Here is an 18,845-nt window from a genome sequence, read left to right as displayed (position 1 = left end):
TGCAACTTCTTGTGTGACTAAAGAGGCCAATCCTTGATACACACAGCTGCGATCGCATGTTGGGCATATGTAATCACCAGGCGTCGATACATTTTTACCCTTCTTTCTGCTTCTGTTGTGTATGGCATCTGCTATTCGAGACCCTTCCTTTATGCTCTCTCTCTCTCTATGTGGATCTATCCAGTGCAACATTTTCCCCAGCTGCTAGAGTCGATTTTGAAGAGCTTCATGTCGCGTTTGAATAGATCCGTATAACGTAAAAGTGGGCGACCAGCGGCTCAACTGCCTTCTATTAGATCTCCATACAGAATGTGTTGTGGAAGTCGACCTACTGGCATTCTACGAACGTGGCCAAGCCAGCCAAGGCGTCTGCTGCTGATAACAGAGCGGATGTCCTGGCATCCTGCTCTTCGTAGCATTTCCTGATTGGTTATTAAGTAGATGATGTAAGGCAGGGGTTCTCAGCCTGTGGGTCGCGACCCTCTTCGGGGTCGATTGACGATTTGCCAGGGGTCGCCTAAGACCATTGAAAAAATAGAGATTGTTTTTGTCTATTCTTCTAGTGATGTGTGTGTGTGTGGAGGTGTCGCAAAAGAGTGGGGGATTGTAAAAGGGGTCGCCGAGCTTAAAAGGTTGAGAACCGCTGATGTAAGGTCATATTTTGAAAAAGATGTATGTCACAATTGAACTTACAGATGTAGGTGGATTATATTGTTAAATGAATAAACTTAAAATAACTTGAACAAACTTCTCGTTTAAAGCAAAAGTTAATATATATTTTATTACAATATTCACAGATTTAATATTGCATATACATCAAACAGTAATGAGGTCGTTAGATAAACTACGTCTTCACTCTTTTATGTCTCTAGATCGTCTCTCGTTAATAACATATCTCACGACATCACCATCATCACCATCATCATCATCATCATCATTATCATCATCATCATCAACATCATCATCATCATCATCATCATCGTCATCATCAACGTCATCATCATCATCATCATCATCATCATCATCATCATCATCATCAACATCATCATCATCATCATCACTCCTTTGAGTTCCTCATGGAACATAGGGCCTCGACAAAAACACGCCACTCTCCACGGTCTCTTGCTAGTTTTTTTATGGTTTCCCAGCTCTTCCCGGTCTTCTCTGCTTCTTCAAGTACACTGCGTCGCCATGTTCTTTTTGGTCTTCCTCTGCGTCTTGTTCCCTGGGGGTTCCACTCTAAGGCCTGCCTAGCTCTGTTGCTGGTATCTTTTCTAAGGGTGTGACCAATCCATCTCCACTTCCTCTCTAAGATCTGCACCTCTATATTTTTCTGTCCACTCATCTCCCACAGTTTGGTGTTTTCTACTTTGTCATACCAGTGTATTTTTAGGATATTTCTCAGGCATCTGTTGATGAAGGTCTTTACTTTTTTTTTGTTGTGGCTTCAGCTGTTCTCCATGTTTCAGAACCATACAGTAGGACAGCCTTGACATTAGAGTTAAAGATTCTTATTATAGTCTTGTTTGAGATGTGAGGAAATTTCCAGGTTGGTTTAACTGTGTAAATGTCTGACGCGCTAGATTTATACAACGTCACCTAATATGCTGACTACACTCCCAAGTTATATAAAATCTCACGACATAACAGCTCATATTTCATCATTCTATCCTGCACAGCCACCAACCAATCACCAACGTCACCTAGGAAACTCGCACATACACACTTCATAAAAGTCTTTTTTTTTTCCCTACAGAAATGTCAAGGTCGAAGTTCAAAAGCATCTAATCACGTCTGCACGAAAGGGAGGTAAGTAGACTTATTGTTTCGTTTGTTTGAGGATAACTTCTTTAAACGTGGCTCTAAACTTGGAATTCATTTTGTAGTAGATGATAATATTTGCACTAGCGTTGGTCATGCCGAATAGCATGATGAGCGCCCAGGTGTCCACGAATTCTTTCGAAAACCTCCCGCCTATGTAGAACTCTGACACGAAGACGCTGACCAGTGCCACTGAGGTCATCGGGATGTAGGAGACGACCACGAAGGTAGCCACCGCGATGACCAGAACCACAGACTTCCGGTCACGCGACGACATGGAAGAGTTCAGCTTGTTTTCCGAGCTGTTCTTCATCCGCCATTTTGTCTGGCGTCGGAGATGTATGACGAGAACTGACGTCAGCACGATGACGCTGAAGAGACCGGAAACGATCAGAATGACGTGCAGCAGGAATGTTATCCCTTGAGTATCGGCCCTGTTGCTTCTGTAGGCTAATCCGAGTATGCTCCCGTTTCTAGCCATGTTGTATTGCCAGGAGAGATATATCGACGAATATTCTGGGACGAGCGTTAACGCGTTGAACAGATTTATAAACGCGATAATGATCTTAGTCCTTCTAGGCGTGACCAGCGTTTTGATAGTCAGGGGAAATAAAATGCAGAGGCATCTTTCTGTGGTGATGTAGACAGTAATATATAAAGTGACTCGACACGAGAAACCGGAAGGCCAGCCTCCTGTGATGTAATAGAGCTCGGTGAAGGACACGGGCGCCTTCAAGTTGTCGATGTAAGGATTGTAGCAGATGTTTAGCCATTCGATGAAGATGATGGTGAATGTGTCGGAGATGGACATGAAGAAGAGGCTGATGTTGATGGAGCTGTACAACCCTTGCTTGAAGAAGACAATCATGTTGAAGATGTTGGCGACGATGCCAAACAGACCAATCACCGTGGTCACGCAGGTGTTGTTGACCAGTCCGAAGATCAACGATGCCAGCATCTCACCGGACATCCCGCTGGGCATTCCGCTGGACATCTCTTCGTCGATTGAGCTACACGTGGTATCGATTTCTGTTTTGTTATCCAGTGACATCATGGCGGTTCAAAGTTTGCTGGTAAAGAAAAAAGAAATTACTGGATTGGATGTATAGTTTAAGAGGTGCATAATAAATGAGCAGATTACGAATCTTCTATATGGAAGTTAAATAAGAAAAGATTAGGATTTAGTATATAGGCAACAGATAAAGCTGCATTGTGCACGGATCGAATGGTATTATTTTTTTTTATCTGAGTCTTCTTCTTATCTTATCTATATAATACAGACGTTACTTCAAAAAAAGAAGATGATTACGTCCTGCGCGTCATGCATTCAGTCATGCATATTAACCAATGACTTTAATTCTGCCAAGTCACTGGTTTTCCTGGCTAGCTCAGGCAGCCCATTTTTATGCTCTAATAGCACTAGGGAAGAAGGAGTATTTGTACAAATTTGTCCTAGCATATGGAACAAGGAATGTGCCTTTATCTTTGTGTCTTTCTGAGTATTTTATTAAATTTTGTTTTTGTATTTGAAGATTTATGGTTCAGTGTTTTATGTATAATTGCTACTTTACTTTTGAGTCTTCTGTCCTGAAGGCTTTCTAAATTTTGTGATTTAACTAAAGGTGTTACTCTAGTCAAATGTGAATATTCGTTTGTTAGGAATCTCACTGCTCTATTTTGTGTCTGTTCCATTTTCTTAATGTTTTCTTGAGGGGTCCCAAACAGAGGATGCACATTCTATTATTGGCCCTACTAAGGTTAAATAACATTTTAGTTTTATGTTCTTATAAGATTTATAAAAATTTCTTCTGACAAATGCTACATAGATGATCTACATCAGTAGCGGCCTTAGGTGGTGGCAAATGGGGCAACCGCCCCAGACTTTGCATCTGAGAAGGGCCCGAGCGATTGGAGATTCCCTGTCACAGTCTGCCTCGAAAACCAGATCAGTTCTCATAACCTAGGATTTGTTTAAGTTTGGTAAAAGTTTTATTGCAACTGTTATGGTTCTTCTTTGTAATTAATTTACTCTTCGGCTCCAGAAGATTTGAAAGAAATTAGTTTGTTGGTTTCTCATCCTACAATAGTTTCTGAATCATTCGTTACGTTCACTAAACCTTAAAGGCAAAATCGTTCGTTTAGAGCAATTACAATAGAGTACGTAATGCAGTCAAACGGCAAATAGTTGGCCTACAAAAGTTACGCAAAGTACTATGCTTGTTACGAAAATAAGCGTAAGGGCGGACGAGCCCTTTAGCGTAATGTGGTACGGTATATATAGTCTACTCTTACGACTCAGGGCATCGCATATGATACTCATCCAGGGCCCCACTGCTGGAGCCGCCTCTGATCTCTGAAGTCACATAGCTTTATAAGCAATTGCAATATATTACAATAGTGTTATATACTAGGCCAACATATTACTTTGTTGCGTTATTTTTTCTAAACATTATAAAATGTTTGTTGTAAAATGTTTTACATGTTTCGGATGTTCCTTCAGAGTTGAAGATAATTACTTCCTAGTCCAAACCTCCCGCAGGACGACGGGGGATGGGAGCGGGCAGGTTTTGAACCCGGGACCATCAATAAATCTGAACGACAGTCCAGCGCGCAAACCGCACGACCAGGCAGCCATCCTATAGTGTCTGGTTTATTAGTTTTTAACATCGTGACCTGATATTCAAGTGTGGCGAAATTTGTTAACCCTTTGGCAAGTTTCAATTAGCTTTCTCTCATGTTCTCCTCTCTCTTTCTCTTTGTTTCTCTCTCTCTATCTCTCATTTCCTCTTTCATCCTATAGGGGCCTCAGTGTTCTTGCTGTCTAAGCATTTTTAATCTATTTCCATGGCTTCAATCAAATTCGGAGTATCACAGTATGTCTCCAAGTTACATGCTAGTAGAAATAAATTTTATTTAATTCAAAACTTGTGACTCTAACAGATAGTGTCACAATGTTCAGCTCAATAACTCGCTTGTATTCCATAGTATATGTTTGTCCTTTTTGTCAATTCCCACTTCATGTATCGTCATCTGATAAGTGTGCATACATAGTACTTTAGTCTTAAGTCACACAGTCTTAAGTCACATAGTACTTTAGTCTTAAGTCACATAGTACTTTAGTTTTAAGTCACACAGTACTTTAGTCTTAAGTCACTTAGTACTTAAGTCTTAAGTCACGCAGTACTTTAGTCTTAAGTCACTCAGTACTTTAGTCTTAAGCCACGCAGTACTTTAGTCTTAAGTCACGCAGTACTTTAGTCTTAAGTCACACAGTACTTTAGTCTTAAGTCACACAGTTCTGTAGTCTTAAGTCACACAGTACTGTAGTCTTAAGTCATACAGTACTCTCGCCTTAAGTCTGAGTTGAAACTACTACCTGAAGTCAAGATGAAAGCGTAACCTTGTAGAGGACCAATACGTAAGTCTACGACCTAGAGGCGTAAAGCTTAGAGTAAGACGTTAAGACCAGTCACATGACTGTAAGCCGCCTACGGCCGCAAGACGTTTAATACTCTGACATTGAGAAACATTCTATGGCTTTAAACGCTATTGCTTGCCCGCTGGGGAGGGGGGGGTGAAGCCGAGGTTAAATCGTAAGGGGGGGGGGGGAGGGGTGATAGGTCTACAAAACATGATATCGATTGAAAGTGTTCGACGCAACTAATTGTAAATCAATATTTTAAAACGGTAAATAAGTCTGCCCCAGCATCGCGTTCACTGTATCGAGTGTAATTTAAAAGCAGCATAATAAATGTGTATCTTTCTGTTTGCAAAGATTCTGAGTAAAAAATAGACCAAGGGCGATTACTCATACAAATTTAGAAAAGAAGTTTTTGAAATTGGTAACTAGCGAAGGCACGTGCCAGTAGATAAATATCTGCATGATTGAAGGTTCATTAATTATAAGCGCGTGCATAGATCCATGAACTCTAACCCTGGCGTTGGGTGGTTGCTTTCGGGCAAACTAAACTTTTTTTTTTTTCTGTTGACATTTCTTTGATTACAACATTAAACAATTAGCGGGGAGTAACTCGTAGATAATTGAGAATAATTCAGTTCGACGTATTGTCTGTGTGTGTGTAGTAACAGGTAGGAACGGGTTTTAAAAGATTTGTAGACAATAAAGTTGAGAGGCGGGTTGGGTGTTGCTTATTCAGGGGACATAACATAACATAATGACTATTACAAGGTCAGCAGCTCAACAAATGTGATATAGTGACCAATATCCAATATAAGATTATATAATATTTTATGGGTGTTTATACATTATACATACATTTATTATATTATATCATTCCATTCTACACAGTTTTTTAAGAAGCAAAGAAATGTTAACTTTTAGAGTGATATAAGCATCTAACTAGAGAGTACATTAAGAAACTAGTAGACACACAAACGCAGAAAAGGGCAGTGAGAGATATATAACAAAGGGCAAACGTGTGCGACTAAACCATGCTAGCTCTAAACCTAGATATAGTCTCCAGCCAAATTTACCTTTATTCTTTTTTAACTTTGAAAAATTATAACGGTCAAACTAGAGTTTTCCCCATGTGGCCAACGAGCTAGTAATTCTTTTCTCAGCGCTATACATCAACTGTTAAATTTCTAGGAAAATCGTTAGAGTCCTATTCGAGATCAGCGTCCATGTTCCAGGTTCCATGAAGAATTGACTTACATAGAGGTTTTGTAAAAATGACATTGTTAAAATGATAAATAAATACAATACAAATTTAATTATAAAATTAAGTGACGGCGCTTAATTTTCTAAAGGTGAAAGGCCAGAAGAGAATTGTCATGTTGCCTTGGATATCCTGTTAATTGCGAGGTTCACTGGAACTAAGGAATATGCCAGTGCTGTCCAATTCACTGGCCGAGGCTGCGGATATTCTTTATTTGTCTGTCAGAATGCAGTGACTGTTGTACTTCTACACGATCTGATTGTACGGATGGCTGCCTGGTCGTGCGGTTTTCGAACTGGACTATCGTTCAGATTTATCGATGGTCCCGGGTTCAAACCCTGCCCGCTCCCATCCCCCGTCGTCCTGCGGGAGGTTTGGACTAGGAAGTAAACTATCTTCAACTCTGAAGGAACATCCGAAACATGTCAAACATTAAACAAACATCCATTTGGATGTTGAAAGAAACAAATGTACATTATGTGGACAACTTTGTAAACAATCAAATGTACAACATTATATTTTTATTCCAACATTTAGGATAAAAATAGTGTGTAGGAGTCTGAGGTCAAAATAAAATAAAAAAAATTGTGTCCAGGCAAGGGTTTAGATTTTAGACGTATGCGTGTAACAGATGTCTAGATATGTGTGTGTATGTATATAGACATATGTGTAGATGTTTGGCTAACAATTGTTTAGAATGTGTGTTTGTGTGTTAGTATATTTGTGGGTAGATAAGTGTTTAAATGAATGAAAGATGCTGTAGATCCACATCTCCGTGACCAACAAGCCGGCTTTCGAAAGGAGAGATCATGCACAGATCAGATAGCGATACTGCGCATCATTATGGAACAGTCCATGGAATGGAACTCCCCTCTCTACGTCAGTTTTATAGACTATGAGAAGGCTTTTGACAGTGTGGACAGACAGACCCTCTGGAGACTTTTGAGACACTATGAAGTGCCTGAAAAAAAAATATCATCAAGAGCAGAGACCTGGAGAAAAAAAATCCAGGTATTCATCAATACCGGCTTGAGGAAGATTCTTATGATCCGCTGGGGATTTTTTGGAGAGACTCGCACAGAGCCGAGATGCCTGGAGGATGCTGGATGGTGGTCTATGGACTCTATGCCCCAGAAGGGACCACAAGCAGAGATGAGATGAGAAGTGTTTAAATGTGTGCATGTTTGTGTGTAGGTAATGCATAACCTGGTTGGTGAAAAGTATGATTAGCATTGAGAATCTGACTGGGAATGGACATCCTGGTTGGTGAAAAGTATGATTAGCCTTGAGAATCTGACTGGGAATGGACATCCTGGTTGGTGAAAAGTATGATTAGCCTTGAGAATCTGACTGGGAATGGACATCCTGGTTGGTGAAAAGTATGATTAGCCTTGAGAATCTGACTGGGAATGGACATCCTGGTTGGTGAAAAGTATGATTAGCCTTGAGAATCTGACTGGGAATGGACAACCTGGTTGGTGAAAAGTATGATTAGCCTTGAGAATCTGACTGGGAATGGACAACCAACTCTGTAAAGAAGACAAAGGAATCAGTAACAAAAACTGGCATCAATACATATATACATCACTTTCAATTTATAATTTATCTAATTTCACACTGTCGTTGCAACTTAATAAGTAAAAAGTAAAGTTCTCCTTTCAGACCTTGTGATCCATGGGGCAGATGATGTAAAGGTCATCTGTTTCTATGGTCCACATTTAATAAGCTTGTCATGTGGCAAGCACAATGACCAACCACCTTTACTTTTCCATAACTAATGTAATGTATCCATTAGGTTCACTCAGAGGCGCCCAAAAGATTCCGAAATTAAAAACATCAGTCTTCAGGATTCGAACCCGGGTCGCTCGTTTCACAAGTCAAGCGCTTTACCGCTCAGCCACCAGGCTTCCTAATTGCAACTTACCTGAGATAAACTTAAAAAAACAGCTCTCTGAACAGCTGAAACTGTTTCTGTGCTGAAACAAGCTCTAATCTCCAGTGAAATGAGGTAAACAATTTAACACAAGTACTGGATTTTGACTCTACAGGATCATACCAGAACTTGAGATTCTATTTGCTGTACTTACGGATGCCACATAAAAATAAATGATTTAATCTAACCGAAACTGCAATTGTAAAAATCTAGTAATAAGTGTCCCTAGTAAGAAAACATTGATAAATCTGTAAATCTATTCTCTAGGAATTTTTTTTATATGACACGCGAAATATATATATATATATATATATATATATATATATATATATATATATATATATATATATATATATATATATATATATATATATATATATATATATAATTCTCTTCATTGCTCAACTATTCCTGACACCAAGAAGTAAACGAAAGATCACTCTTTCATTTCTGCAAGTCGGACTAGAGTTACCCTACGCTACTTTGGCGGCCAAGAAAAAAGAAGGGGGGAGGGAAAACAAGTAGTATTCACCCGTCACTAAATAGGAGGGACGGACTTAACCATTTTATTTCTGCAAGTGGGACTAAAGTTACTCCATGTACCAAATGTTTCAGTCTATCTTCGAGAATTGTTGACCTCAAGTAATTCTTCAATAGTTTGAAGCGCGAAAAGGTTCTTTCACCAGATTACACAATTAAGGGTATTGTATAATGTTGTGTTTTTGTTTTTTTTATCGCGTGTAGGATTGGCGTTTTCCATATTGAATGACACCCCAAAATGACAATTTTTTTGTCTATATATTTCAGGACATTTATATGAGTTTTTAAAAGATTTAATAATTTCTGAAAATTTCCAGGACTTTTTCGTATATTTTGCAATTTCAGGAGATTTCCATGAGCTCCTTCTAAATCGTGAGACCGCGAGAAATCTTTTTATAAGTTATAAAATGGTTTAATTTAGTAATTTACACCAAGAATTAGCGCTGGTCCTATGAAAGTGCGGGGCCCAATTCGGTTGCATAGGTTGCAGTGGCCTAAAGCCGGCCCTCCAAAATAGCGGCGTATGCTACGCCGTGGGTCGACTCGTAATAAATAAGAGTAATAGTGAAAGAAGTATCCACAAAAATTGATTGCCTTTGGTAAAAGGAAGGGGGACAACTCTCGCTTTACTAACTAAAGGACGAAAAACTTTTTTTAAAGTCATAAAGTGCAGGAGTAATGTCCATTTTTTGTAAGTTCCAAACACAACGTTCCAAAAAGCAGATCTATTTTGTGCAAAGGATATTACGGAGAATTTCTTTCTAATGTCTGTAAGTCTTTAAATTCAAAAAACACGAACCATATTGTGTATCAAAATTTTTTACATCGGATCGATTACATCTCACACTATTATTAATGAGATAATTCATAAAGCCACCAGCCATAATATACCATAAACATATTTCAATTAAATAACATAATTAGAAGTTTCATCTTCAAAAACACACTTAGAAACATCAAACATACTACAATCATTCAAAACAAAGAGGATGGGGGGATCAATTTACAAGACATCAAAACTAAAATATGTGCACTCAGATTAAAATTCATAGGTCAAGTAGTTAAGAATCCAAATGATTTCCCCCTTACAATATACTATTATGGTTTGAGATTAAGCAATTTAATTCCAATACAAAACAACACTCCACACTATTTTGGCACAAACTTACATCCTTTTTACAGATCCATCTCAAGAACTCTTTCTGGCAATGAACCTTTAATACACAATAAATATAAAGAAATATACACAACATTAAAAAAACAGTTACAAGAAAATTTAACTATTAGGATTAAATGGGGAAAAAATTTAAATATAACAGATTTTAAAGACACTTTTACTAACCTTCATAACAAACACATTGCAACAAAAGCTAAAGAAATATCTTACAGACTTATCTTTTGGATGACTCCATTTTCAAAAAAAAAAACCTGGTGTAAAATATTGTAAATTTTGTCAATCTGTTAATGGTGACAATGAAAAGCATTTATATTTAGAATGTTCTTTATTTAGTAATGTTAGAAATACTGTAAGAGATTTATTAGAGGGAAATTGTGAAACCAATGTAAATATTAATTTATCTATTCTCTTAAATAAGTTACCTAAAACTAAACACAAGATGATACATAATTTTAACTTAATAATTATATCAGAATATAGAAACTTAGTATGGAACAGTAGACTTAAAGTTGTGTATCATAATGTCATTTTTAACCCTAATGATTTGGACATAATATATAGAAATATAGTTAATTTTAAAATTGAACACTATAAAGGCTAACCCCAAATGTAATTTTACATCGACCCATTGTATGTACATATGTTATATATTAAATCAAGGAACCCTTTTTTTTTTTTTTTTTTTTCAAAGGAATCCTTTATTTTCTTTCAATGAATTGGTAGATTCCATTTGTATCATAAATTATCAATCTTACAAAGTCTGTTTAGATAATAAAGAGCACAATGCTAAAGGTACCCATGCCTCGGTCCTGAGGGGGGAGGAAACTGTAGAAAAAAGTACTAAACAAAACGCACCAAATGAAACGCAAAAGGACACATGGCTAGAGAGAGATGGGTTTACCTTGGTGGGAAACCACAAAAGGGATGGGGCCGTGGCCAACACAGTAGACACAGATACAAAAGGTGGGGATGTCTCCCCTACAAATCCTATCGACAAGAAAAAAACCCACAAAAAAATGAAAACAATGGGGGACAGTTCAACACCAACTTCCCCTACCAAATTTACAAGAAAAAGAACGCTATCCCCCCCCCCTCAGACGACCCTAACGGGGACAAACAGCCAGAGAGGACGAATGAAGATTCTCGGTTGGAGGCAGAGAGAGGGGAAGAAGAGGGGGAGATCGAGGAGAATTCTTCCGACTCCTCGACTAAATTAGTAATAGACGAGGGGGGAAGCCCCACATCCATACAGTAAATAAACAACAAAACTTAGACTTTAGACTTAGGTCCTCCCGCGCCGTTCGGCGCATTGGGCGGCAAGCTGTCTCCATAATGATCTGTCACTGGCAATGTCTGAAGCCTCTTCCCATCTGGTGTCCACTGTTCTGAGGTCCTCCATGAAGGTGTGTCGCCAGGTGATACGAGGACGTCCCTGTTTGCGCTTTCCTCGTTTTGGCTTCCATGTTATCGCAACTCTTGGTGTGCGTAATTCATTTTGACGTAGAACATGTCCCGCAAACCTCATGCGACGCTCAGTCACAACCTCACTAAGTGTTCGACTCCCAGTTCGGCAAAGGATTTCCTTGTTTGAGATCCGGTCTGTGTAACTGACTCCCAAAATCCGTCTCAGCCATCTCTGTTGAGCCACATTTAGTCTTTTCTCAATTTTGACAGATGACTTCCATGTCTCACATGCATATGTAGCAGTTGGAATGACGATTGTGTTGAGAAGGTGTATTTTTGTCTCGAGTCCAATGGCTTGGCTAGTCCAAATAGGCTGCAGCCTTTGGAAAATGCTCCCTGCCTTTCCTATTCGGCACGCTACATCATGGTAAGCATCTCCATCATTTGTTATGATGCTGCCAAGGTACGTGAACTTGTCCAGCTCTTCAAGCTTTGACTCGCCAAGTCTGACGGGGACACCCTTTGCCTTATATCCCACTCGCATAATTTTAGTCTTATCCAAGTTTATGCGGAGGCCAATTTTGGGTGCCTCTCTGTCTAGGCTCTCCGTCATTTCTTGAATGCATTTATTTGTAGCCCCGAGTAGTGCAACATCATCAGCAAAGTCCAAGTCCGTCAATTGGAGTTGTTCATGCCATGGAATACCAAAGGCAGTCTGGTTCATTGCTCTCCTCATTATGTAGTCGATGGCTAGGAGGAAAAGGAAGGGAGATAAGATGCACCCCTGTCTCACACCTGTCTCGATTGTAAAAAACTCTGTTGTTCCCTCTTCTGTTTTAATGCAGCAACTAGACTGACTGTAAAGGTGTCGTAGGATCTGGACGAATTTTTCTGGTATACCGTATTCTCTAACTATTTTCCATAGTGATTCTCGGTGGACACTATCAAACGCTTTTTTGAAGTCCACGAAACTGATCGTTAGCCGTTGTTGGTACTCAAGACTTTGTTCTATGATATTTCGTAAAACGAAAATCTGCTCTGTACATGATCTGCCTCTTCGGAAACCTGCTTGTTCTTCTCTGAGCCTTTCATCTACAGACTGTTGAAGCCGTCTCAACAAAACAGTGCTGAAAACTTTGCCTGGGACAGAGAGGAGAGTAATGCCCCTCCAGTTGTTACAGTCTGCCAAGTTGCCCTTTTTTGGAAGCTTTACAATCACTCCCTTTTGCCAGTCCTCTGGGACTTTTGAAGTTCGCCAACAGAGATTTAAGAGATCAGTCATTCTGTTAACAATGCACTGTCCCCCATATTTTAGCATTTCTGCTGATATCATGTCTAGTCCTGGTGCTTTGTTATTCTTTAGCACTGCAATGGCCATGGTAACCTCCTCAGCAGTTATTGGGTCTGTCTTGACCTTGAGATCATTGTCTGGAGAGGGGTCCTTGAATATGTAAGTTAGGTCTGGCGACAGTTGGTTAAGGGTCTCTTTAAAGTGCTCTACCCATCTTGCATCCTGTTCTTCTTTCGTTAACAAAGTTTTGCCTTGCTTGTCTTTTATTGGTGCCCCATGTCCACTCTTTGCTCCAGTGAGATCTCGGACAATACGATGGAGGGTTTTTGTGTCATTTCTGCTTGCAGCTGCTTGTGCCTCTTGTCCCTTCTGCTCAATCCAGTCCCGTTTATCTTGCCGACAGCTTCTCTTTACTTTCAGATCTGCTTCCCTATAGGCTTCTTCCGCTAGGCTGCGATCCTGTGTTTCATTTTTCTGATCTCGTCTACGTTTGGCCTCTTTCCTCTCATCTATCAATTTCCATGTTCTGTCTTGTATCCACCGTTCCTTGTATGAACCTCGCCTCCTTCCGATAACTTCTTCTGCAACAAAACAGGTTAATGAAAAACATTTCATAAAATGATCACACGCACCCACATACACACTCATATACACACAACCCATCATCACGCAATCATGGCAGACATTAAAATCTTAACTCTTAACATCCGTAGCTTAAATAATAAACATAAATATATAGTACACCTCGCTGGAAAATATAAACCGGATTTTATTTTCCTTCAAGAGACAAATACTTCTACCACATATCAAGCAAAACAAACATGGGATTCATGGGAGGTTATTTTAGCTTAGGTAGAGATTATAAGGGGGTAGCCATCTTACAAACATCCGATAGATACAAAATCACACACACTCACAACGAGAACAATGGGAAGGTAGTAATACTTAAAGTAGTTTCACAAGAACAGAAATACACACTAGTCAATATCTACGCACCCGCTCATAGAGGGAGAGAAAAACGTGAGTTTTTCCAAAACCTCAATGACACACTACAAATCACAAACATAGGAGAACAACTAATAATAGGAGGGGATTTTAATTTTATAGAGGCACAACTGGACAAACAATACACACACACACAATATCCACCCTCTCAGCCGGTAGCAGAAACACACAACTACATGGGAGAAATAGTAAACTATTTCCACCTGGTAGATGCTTATAGGAAATTAGAGCCGAATGGCAAGGAAACTACATTAACACACAGGTCCTACCAGGTTGAAACCAGAATTGACCGTTTTTACATACCCACGGACACCAACATACTTAGTGTGACACATTTAGGAGAAACCCTACATTACTCCGATCATAAAGGTGTACTTTTGGAACTTTTAAAAAAAAAAGAAAAAAAAAAAAGAATCCCATTGGAAGTTAAACAATAACCTTTTGGAAGACCCACTAATCCAAAGAGTAATAAACCAACTCCTGCTAGCAACAACACAAGACATAGAAAACGAATACAAATTAACCCAGACTTGGACAATAATAAAAAATTCCATCAAACAACAATTTAAAATTTTAGCAAGAATCAAACAAACAAAGAGGGTAAATGAAGAAAACTCAAACGCAGGATGAAATTGAAAAAACAGACCTAACCACACAACTTGAAGAGTTATACAAACACAAATATAGAGGAGCCGAAATCAGATGCAAAAACACCCAGATATCAGAAGGGCCAAACAAATTATACTTGGCGCTAGAACAAAATACACACAAAAAAATAGAATAATAACCAACATAACAGACAAAGAAGGAAACAAAATACAGGAGAGTGACAAAATAATAGAAATTTGTACAAAACATTTCGTCAACATGTATAATGAAGAACAAACTGATACAGACGCACAAAACATACTTCTAAAACACTGTAAAACATTACCTCCATCAGAAAAACAAAAGACAAATAAACCCTTTACATTAGAGGAGCTGAGGGCTTCTTTAGACACAACACAAAATAACAAATCCCCTGGCCCAGACGGTTTGACATATGAATTCTATAAAACTTTTTTCTCCCAAATAGGACCCCTACTACTAAGACTATACAATGACACGTTAGAAAAAAGAAAGACGCCGACAGACTTTAATCTTGCATACATCACACTATTACCAAAAAAAAAACTGAAAACAACACAACACCTAGTGACTTTAGACCCATTTCCCTTTTAAATGCAGACCATAAACTGCTGACCAAAATGATTTTTTCAAGAGTTAGGCCCCTTATACCCCACCTACTAGGACAAGACCAGTACTGTAGCAACCCGGAAAAAAATATAGACGAACTGAACCACTTTTTACGAGACATCATATATTACTGTAAAGACAAAGACTTGAAAGCAGCCCTCATGTCCATTGATCAAGAAAAAGCTTTCGACAGAATTGACCATGACTACTTATTCAAAATACTAGACAAGACTGACATAGACAAGACTTTGATAACATACATAAAGCTAGTTTACACCGATGCCACAAGTCAACTTATAATAAATCAAACACTAAGCAGCAAGTTTTCTATTAGAAGATCTGTTAGGCAAGGTTGTCCCCTATCCCCCTTTTTATACACCCTTTGCCTAGAACCCCTGTTAGAGAATATTAGGTTAGACAAAGAAATTTTAGGAATAAAAATCCCCGGTCCAACCCCCGTAGTCAAAATTAAAGCTTATGCCGACGATACCACACTTTTCCCCACCTCAGAAAAAGACATAGCTAAAATTATAGAGAAATTTACATTATTTGGGAGGGCGAGCGGGTCCAAAATAAACATAAATAAATCCTCAATTATGGGACTGGGTAGGTGGGAAATCCCCCCCCCAACATTCCCTTTAACCTTAAAATACAGAAAGAAATAAAAGTATGTGGCATCGTGTGGACTAGCAACCCAGCACACTATTGCCATGAACAGTGGGCGGAGATTCTGGCCCACACAAAGAACGTGATTAGAATGTTTCAGTACATGGCGACAACCATATTTGGGAGAGCTATATTAATAAACAACTTGGTCATACCGAAGATAATCTACTTAGCAAATATAGTAGAACCTCCTCCTAATTTCATAAATAACATCAATACCACTATCAGAAATTTTATTTTCAAAAACACAATAAGGAACATAAAACATACAACACTCATACAAGACAAAAAAGAAGGAGGGATAGGCTTACAAGACATTCACACAAAAATCAAAACGCTTAGAATAAAATTTGTAGGGAAAGTAGTAAGGTCTCCCAATAACTTCCCCTTAGTATTATATTATTTTGGACTTAGACTAAACAAACTCCTCCCCATTCAAAACAACACACCCCATCATTTTGGTAACCATACACATCCATTCTACAGATCACTCACAAGACACCTACCCAGCAATGAAAACATAACACACCACGACTCAAAAACAATATACACTATACTCAGAGACAAGTTGAAAGAAAACCTAGAAGTTAGAATAAAGTGGGTCAGGGAGTTAGGGGTTAAACCAACCAACTGGACAGACACATTCACGCATTTACACAACAAATACATAACACCCAAAGCACGAGAAGAAGCTTACAGATTACTCTTCGGGATGACCCCAATAAAAGGAAGACTCTCAACTACAACAGGGTCCAAATATACCTGTGTAATTTGTAAAAAAGAAAACCAAAACCCAGAGAAACACTTATTAAGTGAATGTGAGCTGGTTGAGGCAGCAAAAAAACTTTAGAAGATATTATTGACGCAAACAGTCAAACCTGTGCAAATGTAAATACTGCTATTTTCTTAAATAAAGTACCTAAAGCCATAAATAAAAAACTAAGAGACATCAATGTAATTATTTTATCAGAATATAGAAACCTTATTTGGAATACCTACCTACAAATCGTCTACCATAATAAACAATATAGCGGAGTACTATTAAATCACATTTTTAAGAAAATTATTGAACGCAAAGTGAAACAATATAGCGCTAAATAAAGATACCAAGATTGTCCATTGACTTAAAGAAAAGGGAATATATATATAAATATGTGTATGCGAGTGTGTATGTGTGTGTATAGATATATATCCCAAATGATCCTTTTTATATAATTAAAGACCCTGTAACCATATTATTAAAAAAGCTAGTACTCCAAATAAAAAAAAACAGTGATCGCCCCTTGAAATTGACAAAGGTTAAGACAATTCAAGACAGTACACAATCACTAAGGCCACGCCTTGACCCTGTGACTGTAAAGACTTAAACCAAAGTTTTGATCTACAAAGACGAGCGAGTTAGGCAGGAGAAAACGAAAGATCTCATTCGATTAAAACAGAGAATCATATCGTAATGGAACATTAGGCCGTCAAGTCAAGGAACGGAAAAAACAATGAGGAACCAGGAGCGAACACGTGAAAACCCAAGAAAAAGGGAAAGAAGAGTAACTCCAAGAAATCAAGAACAAGGGCAGACCTTTACGTTCTATGTAAACATTGTTTTTTCTTCTGCTGTTCCTGTATTGAGAATCAGGCAGGACCACATGATACCTAAGCAAACAATTCTTTGTATAAATTTGTACTTTTTAACAATTATGTCCATGGTGGCCTCTTTACAAATATTGCAAAAATACCACCACTATCCGTATTGTGCATACCTGTGCAGTCTACATACAAATATATTATTTCTTAATACCTTGCAGATGTTTACTTTCTATACAGCAATTATTCTTCGTCTGTTGTTCTTATACTGAGCATCAACATAACCTCATATCTCAACAAGCTTCTACATCAAATTGTTACTAAATTAGTATTTAGTTTCATCCTTTTTTTTTTATATGTCAAAGTTTTTACTAATGTTAAAAAAAAAAAATTCTCCACCACCATTGTCAATATTGCGCATGCTTGTGCAGTCTACAGAGAAATAATATATTAAAGAGGGGAAGAGGAAAAAAAAAAGAGTGGGAAAAAAAGGGGGAAAATATTCAAGAAAAAAAAAAGTATATATATACACATATATACATATGAAATAACTTTCAGTACGACTCTAAATTGCCCCCCCCCCCCCCAAAAAAAAAAGCCACAGAGAAATTGTCTCTGAACAGAAACTCCCAATATACTGACTCTAGCAGACAGGATTTCCACCTTGATGATGAGGAAGTAGTTTTCCAAATCTCAAGGGAGGAAATAAAAAATTGTCATTAAAAGGGAGACAACAAAAGAAACAATATAAATGTTTAAATGCCTATGTTCGCATAAGTGTGTTCACACATAGATGTGTATGCACGTTTGATAGAGGTTAATATAGAGACCTGGGGTAATGTAGCAAAGCACAAAGGAAAACAACCATATGCAATGTAGACAAAGTGGAAAAAAATGTGACTACGATGTTTAAAAATGTTTTAATATCATTTAAGTTTCTACTTTCACTCTTTGATTGTTTCTATTTAATTACCTATTGTTGACATTCTCACCACATATATTTTAAGAACCTTAAATTTCAAAAATATTCATTCATGTGGGAAGCGTGGTCGAGAGGCTAAGTGCGCTTGAACTTGTCTTGTCTTGGCTACCTAGAAGGGGGCTCGATGTTCGACACCGGACTCGGGCAGAGTTGCGTTTACTGAGCGCCTAAAGGCAGCACGGAAAACCAACTCCTAGATACCCCCTCCCCCCCACCGGTCCACAAATGAGATTGGACCAAAGCGCTCTGAGCATGCTTTAAGCATGAAAGTAGCGCTATATAAAAGCTATAATAATAATATGCTATTGGAACAAAATAACGCCATATACAAAGCAATTTAAATCGTTAAAATATTAGGACAACCTAAATGTAACTATATGCATTGCTATGTTTTGCAAACATTCTACTTTAAAATGTGACTACTTAATTTGTACGCTTACTAATAAAATATGCATCTTTTTGTTAATAAAAAAAAGCCCAATAAAGAGGCCAATAGCCCCAAAAAGAGGCAATGCCCCAAAAAGAGGCAA

The 18,845-nt window shown here is 38.3% G+C and overlaps 1 protein-coding gene across 1 annotated transcript; it reads right to left on the bottom strand.

Moving 5' to 3' along the window:
• Nucleotides 1-1,819: 1,819 nt before the first annotated feature.
• On the bottom strand, nt 1,820-2,815 carry LOC106079567 (tachykinin-like peptides receptor 86C). Its single transcript, XM_013240747.2, has one exon. It carries the CDS (start codon nt 2,813-2,815, stop codon nt 1,820-1,822), a length of 996 nt encoding a protein of 331 aa, XP_013096201.2.
• Between the last annotated feature and the right edge of the window lie 16,030 nt (nt 2,816-18,845).

The sequence above is a fragment of the Biomphalaria glabrata genome, chromosome 2 (genome assembly GCF_947242115.1).
Source record: "Biomphalaria glabrata chromosome 2, xgBioGlab47.1, whole genome shotgun sequence".
Lineage (NCBI taxonomy): Eukaryota > Metazoa > Mollusca > Gastropoda > Planorbidae > Biomphalaria > Biomphalaria glabrata.
This window is presented reverse-complemented; position numbering and strand designations above follow the sequence as displayed.